At 39.1% G+C, this 22,848-nt stretch overlaps 1 protein-coding gene across 1 annotated transcript; it reads right to left on the reverse strand.

Moving 5' to 3' along the window:
• Positions 1–3,009: 3,009 nt before the first annotated feature.
• Positions 3,010–11,525, reverse strand: LOC138743626 (extracellular calcium-sensing receptor-like). The gene is made up of 5 exons (XM_069899151.1): positions 11,238–11,525; positions 7,568–8,401; positions 4,900–5,127; positions 4,316–4,439; positions 3,010–3,917 (listed from the first exon to the last, which is right to left on the reverse strand). Exons 1-5 carry the CDS (start codon positions 11,493–11,495, stop codon positions 3,010–3,012), a joined length of 2,352 nt encoding a protein of 783 aa, XP_069755252.1. The 5' UTR covers positions 11,496–11,525.
• Between the last annotated feature and the right edge of the window lie 11,323 nt (positions 11,526–22,848).

A 22,848-nucleotide genomic window follows, 5' to 3' on the forward strand; every position in this document is an offset into this window, starting at 1 on the left:
GACAGAATGGATGCAGATGGGATGTTTCCAAGGATGGGAAAATCCCGAACCTGGGGCCATGGTTTGAGGATAATAGGCAAACCGTTTAGGACCGAGATGAGGAGGAATTTCTTGACCCAGAGGGTGGTGAATCTGTGGAATTCATTGTCACAGAGGGCAGTAGAGGTAGGTTCATTAAATATATTTAAGAGGGAATTAGATCTATTTCTTCAGTATAAGGGAATTAAAAGTTACAGAGAGAAGGCGGGGACGGGGTACTGAACTTTAAGATCAGCCATGATCTCGTTGAATGGTGGAGCAGGCTCAAAGGGTCGAATGACCTACTCCTGCTCCTATCTTCTATGTTTCTATGTTTCTCTTTATTTCCACTCACATACCCTATGCAATCAGTGCTCGATTCAGAATATTAAACGCGAAGGAATTTATCCATTCTCCAAACGTCTGGATGGGTTTCCTCCAGGTGCCCCAGTTTCCTCCCACCCTTCAAAATGTACGGGTGTTTGTTGATCAATTGGGTGTAATTGGGTGGTATGGGCTCGTAGGACAAAAGGGCCTGTTAACGTCCTGTCTATCCAAAATTAAAAAGGAAGGTCGAGGGGTCGATTTCTGTGCTACAACCTTCTATGGTTTCATATATCTAATAAAGGGTCATTTAAAATTGACTAAATTTGTATCAAAATGTGGAAGGAATAGACCATCTTACAACAAAGAATAGCAACAAAGAAGGAAAGGAAGAAAGTAAACTCATGGGAAAGGCCAAAAGAAACTATTAATAAAGAAATTTTGTAGAAGGAAATTAAAGCTTAGAGCTGATAAAGCCCAATTACCCTGGGATTTCTTGATCAAATCTAATGCGTTTAGATATGAAAACTTTGTTTCTGTAGTAAATTTTAACATACTACTAAAGAAATAAGGGAGAGAGGATAGAGGGAAATACTGGCTGATTGGCTTCTCATGGTCTTTTGGAAGACTCTCAGCTTATGTATAGGGATACCCAAGCCCTCTGATTATCAACATCCAAATCCCTCCCCAATTGCAAACTGCTCAGCATTGCGTTGTTTTCACCACAGCCCTTCTTGCGCATTGTGCTGCACCCGCATGTATTTGCAGATTCCCTCTGCCTGTTAGTTTCTTTTTGAAGTTCCTCATAATATCCAAAATTCCTCATTTTGTGTCAACAGCTAATTTGAAAATGTTACATTCCCATTGATAACGATCGTTGATATCTATTGAGCTCCAGCTTGGTGCTTCCTGTACATCACTACTGTTACGAGACCAAAGGACCCCAAAACCCAGCCGCAATAGATATTCACCACGACAAATGGTTATTTAAACAAAAGTTGTTTTTAATTAACTTTATGCATGAAAATAGAATCAAGCTTTATCTCAATATTTAACTAACCCAAATTAACCCCCTTCTAATTCTAAGCGCATGTGTATGATGTGAGTGTAAATTTAAGAAATGTTCTTTGGTTCACAGTCCAATCTCACTTCCCCTTCTTCCAAATTCTCTAGTTGCAGGCAATTCTTATATTGTGCACAGAATTTAACATCTATCAAGTTCACCAGGCTTTGGTGCTCGAAAGGTAAATGTTTAACACTCAAAAAGGTTCTTATAGGATTTGCAGAGGGAGATTTGTTGTTCCAGAATTTCCTCAACTGAGGTATCACCATTAGTCACCTCAATGTCTCGCTGATGAAACTTACACCATCAGGGTTCTCCAGATGACAACCTCTTTCTTTCAGGCTACTACAGAGTTCCTTTCTGTTCCACTTATTCCAAGAGAAACACCAGAGAGATAGCACTCCCAGCCATCTGCCACTCTGGAGCTTTCTGCTTCCAACCAACTTTTCCTGGCTTATTTCAGCCGTGACTGTTCAGTCTCTTTCAGGGTCATGCACAGTCTGGCTGAGAGACCTTGTTGAGCCTCTCTCTCTCTCTCTCTTCAACTGCCAACAGCTATAAAGCCCATGTGACTCTCACTTGCAAATTCCCAATTTCTACAGCAAACCACAGGAGCTCTCCCTCTTGGTCAAGCTCTTGTCTTAGGTAAACAAAACTACTCATTGACCTTTGAGAGAGCACCTTGTAGTTATTCAACCAGCTAGCCTGTCTCAATCCAAACAATGTCTATTCATTTCACGACGTCATTTCAATTAGCACCCACTTGTGAAATGTGCATAGCATTCACCATTGTTTCTGTAAAGTTCACTGAATATGAATTCTAAAGTCTTTCAAATAAGATCTGCTTTAAAATGTGTGTATGTATGTAGCCTACTCTAATCTTAGCAAATTCTCCCAATATTTATCCATTACACTACTCACAAGAGAACCCAATGAAAGCAGAAAGAACCCATGGCGAATTAATTCCCTTAAATCTTCTTCTTTCTTTGGCTTGGCTTCGCGGAACAAGATTTATGGAGAGATTTATGTCCACGTTAGCTGCAGGCTCGTTTGTGGCTGACAAGTCCGATGCGGGACAGGCAGACACGGTTGCAGCGGTTGCAAGGGAAAATTGGTTGGTTGGGGTTGGGTGTTGGGTTGTTCCTTAAATAATGAACGAACTACCCACTCAATTGTTCGATTAGAGCTGCAGATTTGTTGCGTCCAGTGATGATTCCAGCTAAAGTAACCTGTTATATGAATCGATGGTCTCCTTAATCCATTTTTCTCATTCTGTGTTATAGCTATGCACGGCCTAGTGGCTCCTGTTTGTAACAGGTTTTAATAATCCGAATCGAGAACATTCCTGTTCAACTCACATCAAATTAAACTACGGACACATCAAAAACGAATCAAGACAATTTCAACATGCAGGAATCATACGCAAACACGCGTTTTAGTAATGGAACAGAAGCTGGAGGGGCATATGATCTTGATGGAATGTACCGATCTGAAACGTTGTCTGTGCATTTCCCTCTATGGGGGCTGCCTGGCCCGTTGACCCTCAGTAGCTTCTCGTTGTTTACTAAGGATTCCAGCATCTGTAATTTCGCGTGCTTCTTAGTTTATGGTGAAGTTCCTTTGCCCATCATGTGTTTCTTCGTGTTATTCTGCGGCTTCACTACAATAATGTAACATTTGGGTGCGAAAATACAGGCCAACAAACCAAAGCTTGAGGCCCAGATAGCAAACACTTCCACGGCCACCGTGTACTTCCCTGGAGAACTCACATAAGCTGGAATGAACGTGATCCAAACCGCGCAGAAGATCAACATGCTGAAGGTGATGTACTTGGCGTCATTGAAGTTGTCTGGAAGTTTCCGGGCAAGGAAAGCGAGAACTAAACACACAATGGACAAAAGAGCAATATAGGCCGATACCAAGTAAAAGGCCGTTAATGACCCCACGTCGCATTCCAGAATAATGATGTCTCGATAATAGCTCATGTTTTTCAGGGGATGGGGAGGTGACACACTTAGCCAGACAACGCAAACTAAAGCCTGCAGAAATGTCAGGATACACACGCCCAGCCGTTGCTGAGCGGGTCCAAACCAGTTCATCACGCTCCTGTTGGGAAGAGTTGCTTTAAAGGCCACCACAACTAGAATGGTTTTGCCCAAAATGCAGGAAATGCAGAGAACGAAAACAACTCCGAAAACAGTGCGACGCAACCTGCAAGACCAGTCGGAGGGTTCCCCAATGAAGCTGAGCGAGCAAATGAAGCAAAGCATGAGAGCGAAGAGAAGGAGGAAGCTGAGCTCGGAGTTGTTCGCTTTCACCATGGGAGTTTCCCGGTAACGGTAGAAAATAGCAGCGGTGGCCAAGGTGAAGCAGACTCCCACTAGAGCGAGCGTCACCAACACAAACCCCAGAACTTCTCCAAAGGAAAGGAACTCCACCTTCTTGCGAACACATCGGGTTTTCTGTTGATTTGACCAGTATTCCGAGGGACATTTCATGCAATCTGTGGAATCTGAATAAGGAAATCCAATGTGAAACTCCAAATATTCGTGAGCACAGAATATGAAATTCCGGAGGCCCCGTGCAATACAGTTACATACTTGCACAGCAGGAAAGTGGACATTTTGGCGCACCATGTGGCACTGCTGAGGAAGCCGGCAGCGCAATGCAAGGACAAAGTGGCCATGCTCCGGATTCGTACCCGGATCATCTCGAAGGACTTTGTATGCGTGTATGGGTAGGGTTTCCCCGGATCGGATTTCATCCCACCCTTCAAAATGCACGAAAGTTGGAGGAGGTTGGAGGTTAATTTAGTCCATTTTGGAAGCATGAGCTTGTGTGCTGTTACCCTGCTGTACATGAATTTTAACACAAACATTTTTCCAATCTCCTCTATATTAATGGACTCACCTGTGATGTTGCTAATCTCACCATCGGCACATTCTGCACAGTCAAAACAACATGTCGGTTGCCCTTTCAGACTCACTTTCCTTGTTCCGGGAAGACAGGGTTCTGAGCAAATTGCTCGTGGGATCTAAAGCAAAACGACACCAAATGCCTATTTTATCATATCCACGTGATGAAACATAGGAAAATCTGTTCCGTTTTTCCCAATACTCATGTTATCCCAGACTCCCAAATTATTCTTCAGATTTTTATTGTTTAATTCACATCAAGGCTCTTCTCTTTGTGGGCCATGTCTAGCAGTTCTCACGGTCATACAGTCGAAATGTAGACCGGTCTGGGCTGAATGACGCTATCCACTCACACAGGTCTTTTTTTTCAATATTCTTTAGAACCTCCGCACTCAATATATTCAACCATTGAACCACACACTGGGACAATGTGGGCATTCTGAACTCCAACGAATAAAAATATAATCCATTCACACTACGCTTGCACAGAAATTGGTGTATTCGACAATCGGTATTAACTGCCTCCATCTACCATGTTGTCCTTATTGGCCAGAAAAAGTCCACGGTAAAGCGGCATACCTTATATCTGTTCGTACTCCACATGATATCTCCAAAATTCATTACCAGCTCGTGACCTGGCAGAGCTGAGCCTTCATAATAGCCAATATTCACAATGTCAATTGTACCCTCTGAATTTGTTTGCAGGTTCACCAATTCGTATCTTGGCACTGGATCACCGTTTTCATCAAAATGTACGATTTCTCCAGTCTTCGCTGTGAAATTAACGAGGCGTAGGTAGTGGAGCAGCTGGGAAAGAATAAAGCACAGAAGGGGAGAAGTTAGCAGTGACGTTGATTCGGAATGCGGAGGTACAGACGTTGAACTTCTCTATACACCCAAATTATTTAAATATTCTATAGGATAATTGTCACCTGGAGTAATATGTTGATCTTGGAGGCGCCCCATCAATATAATGTACATATATCTAGCGGTGGGTCAGGGATGAAGATACTGGCCTTGGTTAACTCGATATCATCACTGAATGAAAATCACTATTTAAGACCCAAGACAAAAACCTCGAACCGTACAGCACGGAAACGGGTGCTTCCATCCTTCTAGTCTGTACAGGTCAACTTTTCTGCCTAGTCCTACTGGCCTGCACCAGGTCCATAGCCCTCCATACCTCTCTTATCCATGTACTTCTACATTGTGTGTCAGTTTCCTGTAGAACATTTGAATACTTTGGGTGTACAGTTTTCATTTTAGATCTCCCCATCTCTTTTGGCTCTTTAAATAGCTGTCCACTCTGATTTTCAAGGGGACCAATTTTGTCCCTTGCTATCCTTTTGCTCTTACTATACCTGCAGAATCCATTGGGATTTTCCTTCACATTGCATACAAAAGGAACCTTGTGTCTTATTTTAGATGTTTTGATTTCTTTCTTGGGTTTCTTCTTGCATTTTATACTCCTCATGTACCTCATTTTCTCCATGTTGCCTACTATTCACCACTCTCTTCTTCTGAACCAGATCCCCAATCTACCTGACAGGAATATACAAGTGCTTTACTCTCAACATTGTGGTCTCCCACTTAGTCCTCATGTCATCACTTGAAAACAATTGTTCAAGTCCATGCATTCTAGGTCCTCTCTTATTTCATCACAATTGCCTTTCTCCAATTTACAAACTCAACCCGAGGACCAGAACTATCCTTCTCCATAATGACATTTTGATCATTGGACCCAAAAGGTTCCCCAACACACTTCTATCACCAGTCCTGTCTCGTTACGCAATAGGAGATCCATTATTGTATTCTCTCTGGTTGGGAGGCCTCTATGTATTGATTCAGAAAACTTTCCTGAATGCATTTGACAAACTCCAAGCCATCCAGTCCTTTTATGGTATGGGAGTCAATATATGGACAGTTAAAATGCCCTGCTATCACGACCTATGTTTCCTTCAGTTCTGTTCTATCTCTACATATTTGCTTCTTAAATTTTCATTAACTATTGTGTGGTCATACCTTTCCTTTTCCTCTGCTCCACCCATTTAGCCTCAGTAGAGGCAGCTACTTGTCTGTCCCATCTGATAACAGCTGTATATTTTCCCTGAGGAGCAATGCTACTCCTTCCCCTTTCATCCCCGCCCTCTGCTCTCTTGTGTCTGAAGTAATTGAAGCCCAGAACATTGAGCTGCCAGTCCTGCTCCTCCTTCAAACGTTTCACGAATGGCCACAAGGTCATAATTCCACGTGTCAATCCACGTTCTAAAATCGCCTGCCTTTTCTGCAGTACTTCTTGCATTGAAATAGATGCACCTGAGAACAATTCCACCACGTACAACCTTTGACTTCTAACATTACAAATAATTTCCACCTGTCTTTTATTTCCTGCACCCTTTATCCATCTGGCACTCTGGTCCTCACCAGGAGAATTATGTTTGAATCCGATAACCCACCCTCCACCCCCATCCCCCAGCAGTACTATCAAATCTTCCCGCAAGGATATTAGTCCCGCTCGTTCAGATGCAAAAACAGAACAGGTCCACCTTCCCTGGAATAGAGCTGAATGATCTAGCATCCTAAACCTGCACCATGTCTTTTGACACGTTTTAAGTTGCATTATCTTCTTATTTCTATCCTCACTGCTAGGACGCGGCACTGGGACCAGTCTTGAGACAACAACCCGAAGAGGCCTTGTCCTTCAACTTAGCGCTTAACAACCTGAAAACTCTCTTTGCAGGACCTCATTGCCCTTCCTACGCACGTCTTCATCCCCGAAGGCCCCAAAGGTGCGGAAGTTTTGTTCTGTGGCTGTGCAGCCTGTCAGATGTAAACACATTCCACCCATCCCTTTCCCGCCCCACCCCCACCCCCACAAGAAGCTGGAGAAAAAACTGCCCTAATATCGTTCATAAACAAGGGATCTTGTACAAGTGCTGATGTCAATATTCATCCTTTACCAATCCCCACTGCTGACGATCTGCACACGAAACACACCATCACCGGGGTAATCTTTATCCTGCAAATTAGCTGCCCTGTTCCCCACACTTTGCATATTCATATGTTTAACCTTTGAACCTATTCTCTAAAAGAAGAATTTTGATAATCACGAAGAAAATTGTGGCCAAAGTGTCTTGGATGGCGAAGAAATGAAAATGGAACCACATAAATTTCAAGCATTGATCATAGCTCTCCCGCATTGCCAATGTGCTGTTTGTAAGCACAAGAAAAGCTCATATTTCAATACCTGCCAAGGCTCAAAATTTGAAATCTGTGCACATGTGTGATTCACAAAGGGCCCGTTGCCTTCTTCACAGGTTAACAGGTCGTGGAGAGCATGAGCGATAGCGTAGACCGCTTTATTCACGTGGTAAGAACTTCCGTCCATTATTGCCGGCAGGTAGGAGTTTTCTATCCCTTCCATTTGTTCCTTCCCTGTGCATTGCTGAACTGGAACAGGAGAATTTCCTGAAATGATCGTGTTCTCAGTGGTAAACCTGCATGTGAACAACGTCTCCCAAAACTCTGTCACCAAAACGTTGCCTGGAAATTTGGAAGGATGGACATTATGAAGAAACTCTCTGAGTTCGTCGATCTCTGTCCTGTAGACTGCTGTACCGATTGTCCCGGCGAGATAAATTGCATTTAATTCGGGCGAGAGAAGATGTCCTGTAACCCAGCCCTCGCTTCCGATCCACTGGATGCCCGTTACGTTTTGACGCCAAATTTCCTCCAACAAAATCCGCATTTCCCCGGCAGCAGCAATGGCCACCACTACATCCGTGGACGCCTGTTTAATCACCCGGACAATGTTCCTGATTTTCACCACTGGGTCGGTCCTCTGAAATGACTCCGAGTAGGCGATACAAACCCCAAACTTTTCCACGTGCTCCACAAATCCCTGCATTCCAAAATTGCCATAATCGTTGTTACTTCTTATAGTTCCGACCCACGTCCAACCGAACGTTCTCACCAGTTCAGCGAGAACTTTGAACTGGTACTCGTCGCTGGGTATAGTTCTAAAAAATGTCGGGTATTCCTGCTTATCGCTAAGGCAGGAGCAGGTGGAGTAGGGACTGACCTGCAGAGAAAATGATCAATATATGAATACCATTTTAATTTTACTTCTGGTTCAAAACTTGATAGATCAGGTGGAAATATTGTTGAATATAAAATAGTTAAAATCGTGACAGATTTAATGAATGAGATGAGACTTGTTGATAGTTGGGGGAAAGTACGTCCTCATGATAGGGACTATTTTTATACTTTTAGACACAAGACGTATTCACGTATTGATTTTTTTGAAGTTTCTCCACAATTACAAGCTTAATTTCAGAAGATAGAATATCAAGCAAGTATATTATCGGATCATTCACCTTTAGTGATATCAATTGCGTTGGGAGAAGAACAAAATGTGAATTATAGATGGAGATTTAATACAATACTTTTAAAGAGGAAGGACGTTTGTGAATTTATGAGGCCAACATAAAATTTTAACTAGAAATTAATGAACACTCAGTAGCAAATAAATTTATTGTATGGGACTTTGAAAACCTATTTAAGAAGACATATAATGAGTTGCACATCTAAAATAAAGAAGGAATATATGAAAGCAGTAGATCAATTAGACAAAGATATATTGTATTTAGAAAAGGAATTACATATTCATAAAAATGAAGAGAAACAAAGATTATTGGAATCAAAAAAATTGAAACGTAATGCAATCTTATAAAGTAGAACGACGTACTGAGACAGAAATATTATGAATTAGTTGATAGAGCCTATAAAATTTTAACATGGAAACTCAAAGCTGAGCAATTATCAAGACCAATAATAGCACAAAAAGAGAAACTGGTCAAATTACATAGAAAACGCAAGAAATTAATGATCTTAGGATTTTTTATAAACAATTATATCAGTCTGAATGTTTAAAGGACGAGGAAAAATAGATGAATATCTATAACAAGTTACATTGCCTAAAATAAATGTCGATGAATAAATGAAATTATCCAATTCCTTTACGAATGTTGAATTACATGATGTTTTGATGTTTTTGCCAAATAATAAGACTCTAAGAGAGGATGGTTTCTCTCTGGAGGTTAATGAAGAACTTAACCAGCTGTTACTTCCTGCTTTATGGTACTTTTTGAACAAATGAAAAACTCTAATGACTTACCAGAATCTTTTAAAATAACATTAATAAAAGTTCTTCCAAAAAGGGAAAAATCCTTTATTACCATCGTCTTATAGAACGGTATCATTATTAAATACAGATAATAAAATAGTATCCAAATTATTACCTAACACATTAACTAAATATTTGCCTAAAATAATAAATATGGATCAGACTGGCTTTATTAAACATAGAAGATCTGCAGACGATAGAGTTAAAATTATGTTTATTAAATGTAGCCCATTCTCCGTGACTTTAGACGCAGAAAAATTGTATGATAGACTAGAATGGGACTTTTATTAAAAGTAATGAATTTTTTCGGAATTCCAAATGATTTTATAAATTGGATAAGAGCTTTGTATAATCATCCAAAAGCTAAGGTGGGCACGAATAGGCAAATATCTAAACCTTTTCTATTAGAAAGATCATCTAGACAAGGATGCCCATTATCATCATTTTTATTTGCATTGGCCATATAACTGTTGACAGAAGTGATAAGGAGAGATAATGAGATTAAGAGTTATTTGATAGAAGATAGAGAACATAAAATTAACTTATTTGCAGATGATGTTACTTACAGAACCAGAAATAACATTGAAGAAAATTAATGCACAATTGGTAGAATATCGTTTGATATCAGGTTATAAAGTCAATGTAGGAAAGACTGAAGTGATGCCTATGAATGATGAGGAGTATACATACATTAAGTAAGCAGGTGATGATGTTTAAGTGGTAAAAGGAAGCAATTAAATATTTAGGAATTAATATTGATAGAAATTTAAATAATTTATTTAAACTGTCATTACCAAAAAATTATTTAATATTTAAAGAGATGGAAAGATTTACCAATATATTTAATAGGAAGGGTAAACTGTATAAAGATTAATATTTTTCCCAGGTTGTAATATTTATTTCATTCATTACCCATTCCTATACCAACGAAGGTTTTCAATAATTAAATAAAAGTGTAAGAAAATTTATTAGTCATGATAAAATGCCAAGGAAAGCTTTGGAAAAATTACCTTGGAAATTTTATCAGGAAGGATTACACTTAGCGAATTTAAAAAATTATTATAAAGCAGCTCAATTAAGATTTCTATCCTCCTGTTATCAAATTGGGCAGAAGACAGCAAGGGTACCTATGAAATGAATAATATAGGAGAAACTAATCCAGAACAATTTTTATATAAATGGAACAAAGAACCTTTGAGAGGAGTACCAATTTTAAAACATTTATTCAAGATATGGGATGGAATTCATGTACAAAGAGGAATTAAGAACTACCAAATAGCTAAGATGATGTTAAAGCAGAATGCACTTCATCCTTTTACTTTAAATAATCCTTTCTTTGATATCTGGCACAATAATGGGATAAAGAGGATAAAAGAATGCGTCTTAGGTCCTTTTTACTTGACGTTCCAACAAATGAAAGAGAAATACAATATAACAATACAGGAATACCTGGTCCTGGCAACTGTAGAATTACATTTGCATGGATCACAGGCATCGTTTGAAAAATATTCAAACTTTTCACAAATTACTTATATATTACAACAAAAGTTACACAGAGTTAAACGTTGTACGATTTATTAACCATTTTCCAAGCTCTAAAATGCAATTTTATCACGTGTCTTCTCTACTAACTTATTTCTGCTATAGAACGTTATGTCATTGCTCTTTACTAACATCGAACGTCGTTGAAAATCGTCATTATAGTGCCTCATTCAAATATTTAACCCATTACCAGTGGGATTCCGAAGGATCCGATTGTCCGTGCGGTTACGATGGAGTTTGTGGATAGTTCACAACCAACGATGGCAGCGACGTTGGAGGAGCTTCTACATTCCGGGTATTCAATCATTTCTTCTTCTCCGTTGATCAAAGTGAACGCTGCCCTCGAGGCAATCGCTGGGGACGAGCAGTCATCGTGGATCTTGTACCCGAGTGTGATCCCGGGGAGAAGGTTTTCATCCTGATTTATTTCTTCAATGGTAAAAATCATGGTCTGCGCCAAACGGAAGCTTGTATAATCAACACTGAAGAAAGGATAAGGGGAGGGAGAGAGAGAGGAAGTAATAAAAACCGTTCAAATTAATCATTCGACTAAATATAATGTCAAACTATTTAAATAGTATAATTTACTTATTATTATACAAGACAACTATAAAAAAAAACATGAACATCAAATGCCGCTGAAAACGAGTGCCTGTCAGCTCTCCACTCCTCTGTGGTATGGGATCTGTGTTACTCACAGGCGTACTGTGGAAGGTACACGAGGAGAGAGGGCTGCGAAACGTAGAAAATATAGTTGGGTCCATCTCAGGCTCTAACTCCCATCTTTGTGAGGCGCTGCCTCCGTCGACACGCACCTCAACTCCCAGGTGGTGGCTTTCTCCCACTCCTTTCTCCCGACAGGAGGTAAAGAAACCAGAAAGCCAGCACCCGTGGGTTGAGAAATAGTTTCTTTCCAACCGCTATCAGACTCTTGAACTTCCCCTTGGGACATCAACAATAGACTGCTCCAATGCCACACATTTATTGTACATCTATATTATTGTCTCTACAATGCCTACCTGCTTGACTGCAGCAAGTAAGAATTTCAATGTCGATCTGCATTGTACAATATGTTTTTCAATAAACTGATCGTTAACTTCAATGTTTAAGCTTTGGACATAGACCTTCTGAGTTCACATCCTTGAGATGAGCTTCGGGCACAGATCTCCTCAACTTTCTACCCTGATGTATTTCGAAACCTGAACTCGGTTCACGACACGCCCTCGCTGTTCATATTTGACCATCTCCAATCTCAGGGCATAAACTGGGATCAGGAAATAGCAATGACCGGATATTGCAGGAGAGAGCTGAAGAGGGACGCGAAAAGTTAGCCCATATTCCTCGCAATTCATGACTGTCCTTGTATGTGCACATTTTTGCGAATGACAGTTCAGTGGATAGGAAGCTCCCAGTGCACTCACAACAAAGATAACTCATTGGACATTTTGTGGTTTCTCTGTGATCTCACAAGAAGGTTTATTGACAGATAAATGATCGGAACTACAATTCAGAGGATTAATATTCTGATGACTTTAGCTGGGTTTATGTGTAACCAAATATGGTAATTTAAATCAAAAGGTTAGCAGCGGTAAGGCTTTTCTCTTTATAATGCCGAATGACGAGACGTAACTTAATCAAGGTGTATAAGATCATTAAGATCATGAAGGGTTTAGATTTAGTGGACAGCCTATTTCCAGAGCACATCTGTTTGATGGGGAGTGGAGGAAAATTTAGGGAAGATGTCAGATTAAGGTTATTTTTCATAGAGAAAATGTAATGCAGCGTCGACCTGGTGCAATATGAACATTCAATAGACACATAGATGGGCACATGGATGTCAAAATATAGAATTATTTGGGCCAAGTGAGGTAGAATTTGATTGTTGCAGAGTTGGTTTATATTGCTGGGTCAATAAAGTGGCTGACGGACCTGTACTGTGCCGTAATGTTCCATGCTTTATTTGTCAAAGTATCAAGTGTCGTAATAAGAATATTGCAAGTGTTTTCTGTACTCGGATTATGGTGAACATTTATTGTCTATCTTAAGTATTATTGTTGCATTTTAATTTAATTCATTAATTGACTATAGAGCTTTTTTTTACACGTACCTACCAGTTCGGAAGCAGGAACTAGGATTTTCGGTGCGTGTGTGCATTGTATAATGTGTATGACAATAGACACATCGTTATCTACGATATCACTTTCAGATTAACGTTTTAGCTCCAGACACAGACCACCCCACCTCACTGCCCTCCGGTGTTCCTAATTCTGATCTCGGCTCCTGAACTACCCTCCTTGTTGATATGTAACCACCTCCAAGCTCAGAGCATAAAACCCTAACCCGTGGAGAGGGCTCTAGGCGGACGCGCAATGTTTACCTCTATTCCCCCCAATCCATGACCGCCTTTGTACATGCGCGGATCCGAGAATGGCAGTTCCGTGGATAAGAAGCTCAGGGTGCAGTCAGGCAACAACTATAAATGTCGCATTCGACATTTTATTGTCTCTTTGTGATCACAAAAGAACATTTATGACAGAAAATTGATCGGAACTAGCATTCATAGGACTACAATTCTGGTTTTAATTTAAAGTGTTACGCGTCCAACCCAACACGTTATAGTAGAAATATATGTTGCCATCATCCAATGGCTTCCGCCAGTATTTTTTTCTAGTCCATCGCATTGCTTTAGAGGCGTGTGATGCTATTAATATGCACATATAAGAGTCAGTGAAGCGCAGATTTCACCTTTAAATAGAGATTCACCCTTCATATTCCTTCACTGTCATTTTTCAATCCGACGTAAAGAACATCATTGATTGTTTCAGCTCAAACTCTATTTCACAGAGCTGAAAATCTTCAAATGAAGATACAATTACAACTTTGAAAATATATTTCAAGGGTTATGGACACATTCGGATTCAATGCGTCAAAACAGATAGAGACCACAGCCGGCATGAACAAGATGGGTAGAAAGGACTCATTTTTGTGATGTGTCTACCTCAGATTCCACGATGATAACTCTTCTGGCAAAAGCTGCATGACTGCCAAATAAAATGGAAAATGCAATGTTTACGTAAACTCTGCAAAGGAACAGATTAATCACGCAAAATAATTAAGAATTAATGACTTAAAATTCTGCCTTTGCTGCCATTTGAAAGCGGGAAACTGTTGGGAAAATCGGCACTTAAGGCAACATTTGACAGGTCACAGGTGAAGCCCAGTTTGGAACATTGCGTGCATTTCTGGTCACCAAATTACAGGAAGGATACCAGTAAGATGAAGAGTGTGCAGAGATTTACTAGGATTTTGCCGCGTCTTCAAAGTTGAATGGCAGGGAAAGATTAAACAGCTTAAGACTTTATTCCTTGGAGCGTTGAAGAATGATGGATATTTACAAATCTATGAGGGATATAGAGAGAGTAAATGTGAGTAGGCTCTTTCCACTTAGATAAGGAGAGATAAATACAAGAGGACATGGCTTTAGGGTGAAAGGGGAAAGGTTTAGGGGTAACATTAGGGGGAATCTTTTCACTCAGAGAGTGGTGGGAGTCTGGAGTGAGCTGCCATATGACGTGGTAAATGCAGGGTCACTCTTAAGTTTTAAAACTAAATTCGATAGATGCATGAATGGGAGAGGTCAGGAGGGTTATGGAATTGGTGCAGGAAACGTATTTAACTGAAAAAGTTGAGGAGAGATTGGATTGGCCATGTTGTAGCATCGTCTTTTAATTCAAAAGCAAGAGGTGTTGGTATTTTAATTCATTTTAAAAAGTTATCTTTTACACTGGATTCAGTTTTCCAGCTGTTGGTAGATTGTTGTTTGTTAATTGTAAGATTTTTTCGGAGGCTTGGACTCCGATCAATGTTTATACCCCTAATGTAGGCGATGATTGTTTTATGGCAGAAGCTTTTCTGAATTTAAATCAGGCTTATGATAATGTGTTGGTTAGTGGTGATTTCAACAGCTGTTGGGACCCTTTATTAGATAAATCTCCAAAAACATTAGGTAAAACGAAGCTGGCTAAACAGTTGTTGATGGTAATGAAGGATTTGAATTTGGTAGAGATTTGGAGGAGGTTAAATCTGACAGAAAAAGATTTCTCTTTTTATTCCGCTCGGCATGATTCTTATTCTAGAATAGATCTATTTTTAGTAACAGCACAATTACAGGGTAGACCTATTCAGGCTGAATATAAAAGTTGGGATTTTGTCTGATCATTCTTTATTATTAATTACTTGTATTGGTTCAGAAAGGGTTGAAAATACATATTGGTGGATATTTAATATATTGTTGAAAAAAACTGAATTTATTACATTTTTGAGAGAAAATATAAAATACCTTTTGCAAATAAATGAGGGATCAGTGCGAAGTAAATTAATCTTAGGAGATGCATTGAAAGTCTATCTGAGGGGACAAATTATTAGTTATACAGCTAAAGTTAAAAAGCAATATCTGGTAGAGAGTCAAGATTTAGAAAAAGAGATAGATAAGTTGGAAAAAGAAGTACAATCAGACACCACAGAAGTTTAAAAAGCTCATATAACTAAATTAAATTTATGGTACAATACTTTATAAATTTATACATTTGAAAAATTATTGGAAAGAACGTTATTATGAGCTGGGTGAATGTGCCCACAAAGTGTTAGTTTGGCAGTTGAAGATTGAACAGGTTTCAAGGACAATAGTGCTATTATACGGGGTACAACAATTACTTATGAACATCAGGAGATTAATGATGAATGTCGTTTATATTATGAGGAGTTGTATACCTTTGAAATTTTGGAAGACAATGTTAAAATTAATGCATCTTTGAATAATCAGGCTTTACTGTCTTTAAAGGGTGCAGAAGTTAAAGATTTAGATAATTTTGCTTTTTTATTACAGTCATGGAAGTTAAATAGGTATTGCAAGCAATGCTTGATGGGAAATCCCCAGATGAAGATGGTTTTACTTCTGAATTTTATTAAGAGTTTCAGGATTTGTTGCTTCCTGTATTAATGGATGTTTTGAAACTGGCCATTGAGAGTGGTTCTTTTCTAGATTCTTTTTCTAAAGCATTGATTACAGTTATTCCCAAGAAAGATAGAGACCCATTAAAAGTAGGGTCTTATAGACTTCTTTCTTTATTGAATGTGGGTTATAAGATAGTAGTCAAGGGTTTGGCTAATAGATTAGCTAAATATTTACTGGAGCTGATTCATGTAGATTTTTAATTTTAATAGGCTGGGTTTATTAAGAATCGGTATTCTGTGGATAATATTGTGAAGTTAATTTCTCTGATTAATGTTTCTCAAGACCAACCCGACCAACTTATGATAGTTGCCTTAGATGCTGAGAAGGCTTTCAATAGAGTGGAATGGGGTTTTCTATTTAAAGTACTGGAATTTTTTTAATTTATTGGTTGGGTGAAGGGTTTATATAAAAACCCATCAAATAGGGTGGTGACAAATGGGAAAATAGCTCCTTCATTTATATTATCTAGATCAACTAGACAGGGGTTTCCTTTTTCACCAGCTTTGTTTGCATTGGTGATAGATCTGTTGGCTCAAATGATTAGGCAGAATGGCAGTATTAAAGGTGTATGTAGATGAATATAAAATAAATCTATTTGCAGATGATATTTTAATATATCTAACACATCCTATGCAATCACTGGGGTATCTTCAAGCATGGTTGGAACAATATGGTAGGTTGTCAGGTTATAAAGTTAATTGGGATAAGAATGAAATAATGCCTTTAGAAATGGAAGATTATTCAGCTTGTCAGCAGGTTACAAAATTTAGGTGGTCTGATAAAATTAAATACCTGGAAATAATTGTTCATGAATACAATCATTTATATGATCTGAATTATTTGCCATTATTGACTAAAATGAAATATGATTTAAATCAATGGAAAGGTTTGCCAATAATTTTGATAAGGTGAGTAAGTTGTATTAAAATGATAATTTTCCTTGTATACAGTAACTTTTTCAATAAATTCCGTGTACAATTCTGAAAAAAGTTATTTAAAGATTTGAATGTATTAGTGAGGACGTTTTTGTGGAAAAGCAATTTAGCGAGGGTGTCATTACAAAAACTGACATGGAAATATGCTTTTGGAGGATTGCAGTTACCTTATTTTCAAAACTATTATGATGTGGTGCAATTAAAATTTATTAATAGAATATTTGAAATAGATCAACCTTTGGCATGGGCTAAAATTGAAATGGCTCAGATTCATGAACAAAGAATGGATCAATTAATTTATAAATGGAACCCTCAACTTTTTCAAAATTAAAATTTACCTGTGTTCTGGCATGAGAAAAAACATATTATAGGGACTGAAAGAAGAAGTTCAGCTAAAACTCTTTTGTATTAGAATAAATTGTTTTCCTTTTCAATGAGTAATCAACTTTTGAAATTATGGGAACAGAGAGGTATTAAATTGATGGAATATTGTTGTGAAGCTGGGTATTTTGTTTCATTTCATAGACTGAAGGAAAAAATATGGAATTTCTTCGAAAACGTTATTTACTTATTACCAGATTTGAGCCTTGCTGCTAGATAAATTTGGATGCAGCTTAAGGTTAACTAGACTTGAAAATTTACTTGCCAAAAGTGGTGAAATATGGTTTATCTCAGATATGTATGGTTTATTGTATCATCAAATGTTTAAACCAGATGTTTATAAAACAAGTATTAAATGGAAGAAGGACTTGTCTATTTCAATTTCTCAGGATGATTGGATAACTCTATGTGAAGAGAGCATGACTAAAATAAATAATGTAAGATATAGATTAGTCCATTATAACTTTATTCATCAGGTTTATTTAACTCCCGAGAAGTTAAGGAAATATGGACTTTGTTCTTTAGATTTGTGTTTTCGATTAGGTAAACAGGTTGGGTCTTTTTTTACATTCAGTATGGCTCTGTGAGACATTGAGGCCTTTTTGGAATAGAATTATGGAATCTTTGGAAAGTTTGTTCCAATTTAAGCTTTCACGTGATCCTTTAGTATTTTTATTGGGATATATTAAGAAACTCGGTTTGGAATTAAAATTAGATAAGTTTCATATTGCATTTATTGGATTAGCATTGGCTGTGGTGAGAAAATGTTTAGCTATTACTTGAAAGAATGAAATTGAGTTGAGTATTCAAATATGGCACATGGAGATGTGATCCTGTATTCCACTAGAAAAGATAACTTATAATTTATGTAATAATTATTCATTTTTTTGTTAAGATGTGGAGCACTTATATGAAATATATGGCTTTAAATATATAGTAGAATTTTTTCCCCAGGTTGAGATGGCACCTAACATGGCGACGGTTTGATTATTATATGTATTAACTCCTTTTCTTTCTTTCTCTCCTTCTTTGGGGTATGTATAAGTTGAGGGGAGAGGTGATGGGTGGGGACTGGGAGGAACTTAGGGGAGAACATTATGTATATTTGCATTCTTTACTTGATTGCATGCCTTATTTTGAATAATAAATAAAATGTACCAAAAAAAGCAAATTGGGATTCGGGAGGGTTCTGAGGGCAAGAAGGCTCCCAAAGGTTTTCGGGCACTAAGGGCTTCCTCGTCGTGTGGAACATGTGCTTCTGGAGCTCTCGTTGCCGATGGGGCGAACGGGAGTCGCTCAGGCTGCAGAGTTTGCAAAATCACTGGAGGCGAATGTAGGGACAATCCGCGTCTCTGAATGAACTCTCTCTTGTTTCTTTCTCGACAATGCTAATGGCGACTCTGTTTGCCTTGCAGTTGTCAACAGTTGAAGTATATCATGCATATTACATTTTAATGAATTATTACGGGACAATAGAAGTAACCTTGGATTTTGAACTTCATTACAGAAAGGATGCAGGTGCTTCAGAGAGGATGCAGAGGAGATTCATCAGGATGTGCCCTGATTAGAGTGCATGTCTTATGAAGCAAAGTTTCAAAGATTGGCTTTTCTCTTTGGAGCAGGTGACTTAACAGTGGTGTACAAGATCATGAGGGGCTTAGAGAGAGTAGATAACCAGCACCTCTTTTCAGAGCACACCTGTTTGAACGGGGAGATATCATGTGTAGGGTTTTATTCACACAGAGAGTGGTGGGTGCCTGGAATATTCACAGGGCACCTAGATGGGAACATGGATTTAGAAAAAGTAGGATAATTGAAATGAGATAACGATGGATTAGATTTTTAGAGAATAGGTTTAATAGGTCAGGACAACGGGGTTGGCTGAAGGGCCTGCGCGTTGCCGTATGCTCGAAGTTCTATGATTAATTTGTTAATGGTTTAAGAGTATATCCCCCTTAAAAGATACATCATATAGTTCCACTTAATAAAGAATATGCAGACTTTAATATATTTGTTTAGTCTCATCAGATACATGATGTTATGGCAACAGATCTGGAATGGATTCATACTGTAATATCTATTTGACAAACAGATGTCAATTTATATTTGTGGAAGAGAGCGTAAAATGGTTCTGAGGGTAATCACAAATTTTGGAAAAATAAACAAAAGAAAGGGTGAAATGGGCAGGAAGATCACGGGACTAAACCGACAGGGTTTACATACAAAACACATATAACGTATCCTTTTTCTGAAGACAGAATTTCCAATCAGACGTTGGGCGCCTCGAGAAAATGCTTCACTAGATGCTGTGTGTTGGAAATCTACATCAATGGTTTGGTTGCTTTGGTGCGGAATCATGATGAAGTAATTGTATTCATTGCGTTCAGAATTGTATTCATTGTGTCTCAAAAGTGCACACAAATGCTGGTGGCACTCATGTGCTTTCATTATGCCACTATTTCCTGAAAGGAAACCGTTTCCGAATAAACAACAAATGTATTTTAACTTAATATCAACGTTTTAAAGCTGAAGCAAAATGTTAAATTTAATATTCTGTAACAATGGTGCTTAACTGACAAAGGTAACAGTGAGCAACGTTGCCAAACAATCATTAACTCTCTGTTTAAAAATCAATTCGATGTGTCTCAGCAATTTCTACACTATAGAAAAACATGCCGGTTTACAAGGGGTGGACTCACCTTCTGCACACTGTTCTTTTCGGGGTAAATGCAAATGAATGGAAGTTTTGAACCATATCCATATGCACATTAAATATTCCACCAAGAATGATGTCTCCATCCTTTTCTAAATCCGACAAATTGGCTTTAGCTCGACGCTTACAAACGATTCTTTGCGTTTCATCTGCAGTGAACAGCAAAAGCAGAACTAGAAACCGAATCATTGTTCTATTACAGAAAATCTCTCACTATTGTTCTTCGGTAAAGGGAAGAACCTGGATTTATATTGTGTCTGTCAAGAATTGGGGATTTCCCAAAGTGATTTAGAAGCCCTGCAACTGCTGTAATATCGTAATTCTCCAATCATGGCATGACACACGCGGGACTCGTGAGTTGATGACGAAGGATCTACTCAGGGCGAAATTACTTGACAGAGAATAACAATTACATATATTTTTTTCGATCTGATTACATTTTCCAGTGATATATGAATTAACCCCAGAGAGTACAAGGCGCCGTCGCTCCGATGAGAGCCATCAGATATGTAATTTACACGCGACCCCATTCCATTAGGAATACCTAATTTAAATCTAGTAATACTTCCATAAAATAATACAATTTTATTTATTTCATGAACGAGGGGCACAAGTTTAAGGAGTGCGAGGTAAGATTTAAAAGGAACACGAGGCAAGTTTTAACCCAGATGTTAATCCGTGTTGGCAGCGAGGTGACAGGTGAAACGACAGAAGCGGACACAAACAGCGTTCTGAAGACAGAGGGGAAAATTTATGGCTGTGAGCTGCTTGAATGGGATTATGGGCTAGTCCAAGTATTGAAGTATCCCATAATTCCAACTTGGTCGGGATGGACAAGGAGCCTGTTCCTAACTCTACCACTCAATGATTCAAAGTAACATTGAAGAGAGTGAACAATGTGCACGTTGATACTCATTCGCCCTTTAAGTAAAGCCAACATTTAATTTCCATTTATAATTCCCGTCATGAGATTCTTGAGTGGTCGATCACTGCACACATTAACTAAAGCCTTCCAGCCATTTTTCACCCACACCATCGCATCCTGCCGAAATCGATCCACAGCAGTTGCCATTTCCCAGTCCTCGAACACGTGGGCTGCAAGAAACCTGTCACCAGCCTGTTATTTATTGAGTACAGCACCGCTCTCTGCACAATAACACCAAGCAAACGAATCCACAATCTGCGTAAATTTAGTTACAGAATCATCTTTGAAGTTGGCTTCATGAATGATTATACACAGGCCGTAATTCATGGAATTGCTGACAGGACCTTCTCCATGATTATCCTCAACATTGGAACACGACAGGGCTGCCTATTCAGTCCTCTTCAGCACTCTCTATACATACAAATGCCCCAACTCTAAATCTGCGGAAGACTTTTGTAGTTAGCCTCTTCAACAGATAAGAGGAATACAGAAACGTGAAAGAGGAACACTTCGCTTGACGCCAGGAAGCAACCTTTCTCTCAATGTCATTCAGACAAAAGAACCGGTGATCCAATTCCGGAAGAGAAGTGCAGATCATCCCCCAGTTTGAATGAATGGTGCTGAAGTGGATATTGTAGCAGCATTACGTTCCTTGAGGCAATCATCTCCAGTTGCCTGGTCCATCCAGGACAATTTAATGGGCATGAAAGTGCACCAGCACTTCTACCTCAGAAAACTAAAGAGATTTTCTTAGCATTAACTCTTTTGCAACTTCTACACCCAACCCAACCCCAACCCCAACCAACCAATTTTCCCCTGCAGCCGCTGCAACCGTGTCTGCCTGTCCCGCATCGGACTTGTCAGCCACAAACGAGCCTGCAGCTGACGTGGACTTTTACCCCCTCCATAAATCTTCGTCCGCGAAGCCAAGCCAAAGACTGGTGCACATTTTAAATAATGCTTGCATGGTGAATTACTGCGTGGGATTGAAATTGTGCCGTCCAATACCACAAGGATCTGGAAATGGTTGTGAACGTGTTTCTCTCTATCACACACTCACAGGGTTCCCCCAAACGACTGGGAGTCGCTTCTAGTTTCGTCCGCCGTAATGGCGGGGATCTTCCAATGGTCAAGACTTTCAATCCCTGTTCCATTCCTTTGCCCTCATGTCTTTCCATGATCTCATGTCCTCACAGACTTAGACCAGCCGAAGATTGGAGGAACAACAGCTTATTTTCTGGTCGGAAATATGTGTGCCCCCACAAAGGGCCGTGAAGCATCCGGCTAGCACACTTTATATTGCACGTTTTGCTGAAGTTTTCCACGGTTTCCGTTGCCAAACCAAAACTGCAAACTCCTGAGGTCGAAGAGACGCTCACGATGATAATCGTGAAGGATGAAGATACACAGATACAGAGAAGAGAAGACGACACAGACATGGATACAGACACAGAAGATGAGGAAGAAGACCAAGAATTTCAAAGGAAGGAAGAAAGCAAAATAGAAGGACAAAGTTAATTCATGACCTCAGAGTGAAGATATGTGGGGATAGCAGCCATTCAAATGCGACAGTCAATCGGAGAAAGTGAATAATGAATGCAAGATCGGTATTTTTTAGGAGACAATAGGACAGTACAAGAAAAGTTTCAGGACATGGGTTAAGGTACAATAGGGAAATAATAGGAATATTAAAAAGACCGCGTTCACACACAGATTGAGGGAACTAACGGCTGAATTTGTACTTGCAAGCTTAATTTTGTCATTTCAGGAAATTTTGAACGGGTTCTAGGATAGAAAGGACATGGAGGGATATTAACCGAGAGCGGGAAAAAA

The sequence above is a fragment of the Narcine bancroftii genome, chromosome 9, assembly GCF_036971445.1.
Source record: "Narcine bancroftii isolate sNarBan1 chromosome 9, sNarBan1.hap1, whole genome shotgun sequence".
NCBI classification, from domain to species: Eukaryota; Metazoa; Chordata; class Chondrichthyes; order Torpediniformes; family Narcinidae; genus Narcine; species Narcine bancroftii.

Excerpts from the sequence above, each read along its gene's own strand:
- LOC138743626 (XM_069899151.1), bottom strand. The coding sequence starts at position 11,495 with ATGATTTTTACCATTGAAGAAATAAATCAGGATGAAAACCTTCTCCCC. Across the intron at positions 5,128-7,567 it reads CAAATTTTGAGCCTTGGCAG|CTGCTCCACTACCTACGCCT; the intron begins GTATTGAAATAT and ends ATTCTTTCCCAG. Across the intron at positions 4,440-4,899 it reads GGAGTACGAACAGATATAAG|ATCCCACGAGCAATTTGCTC; the intron begins GTATGCCGCTTT and ends GTTTTGCTTTAG.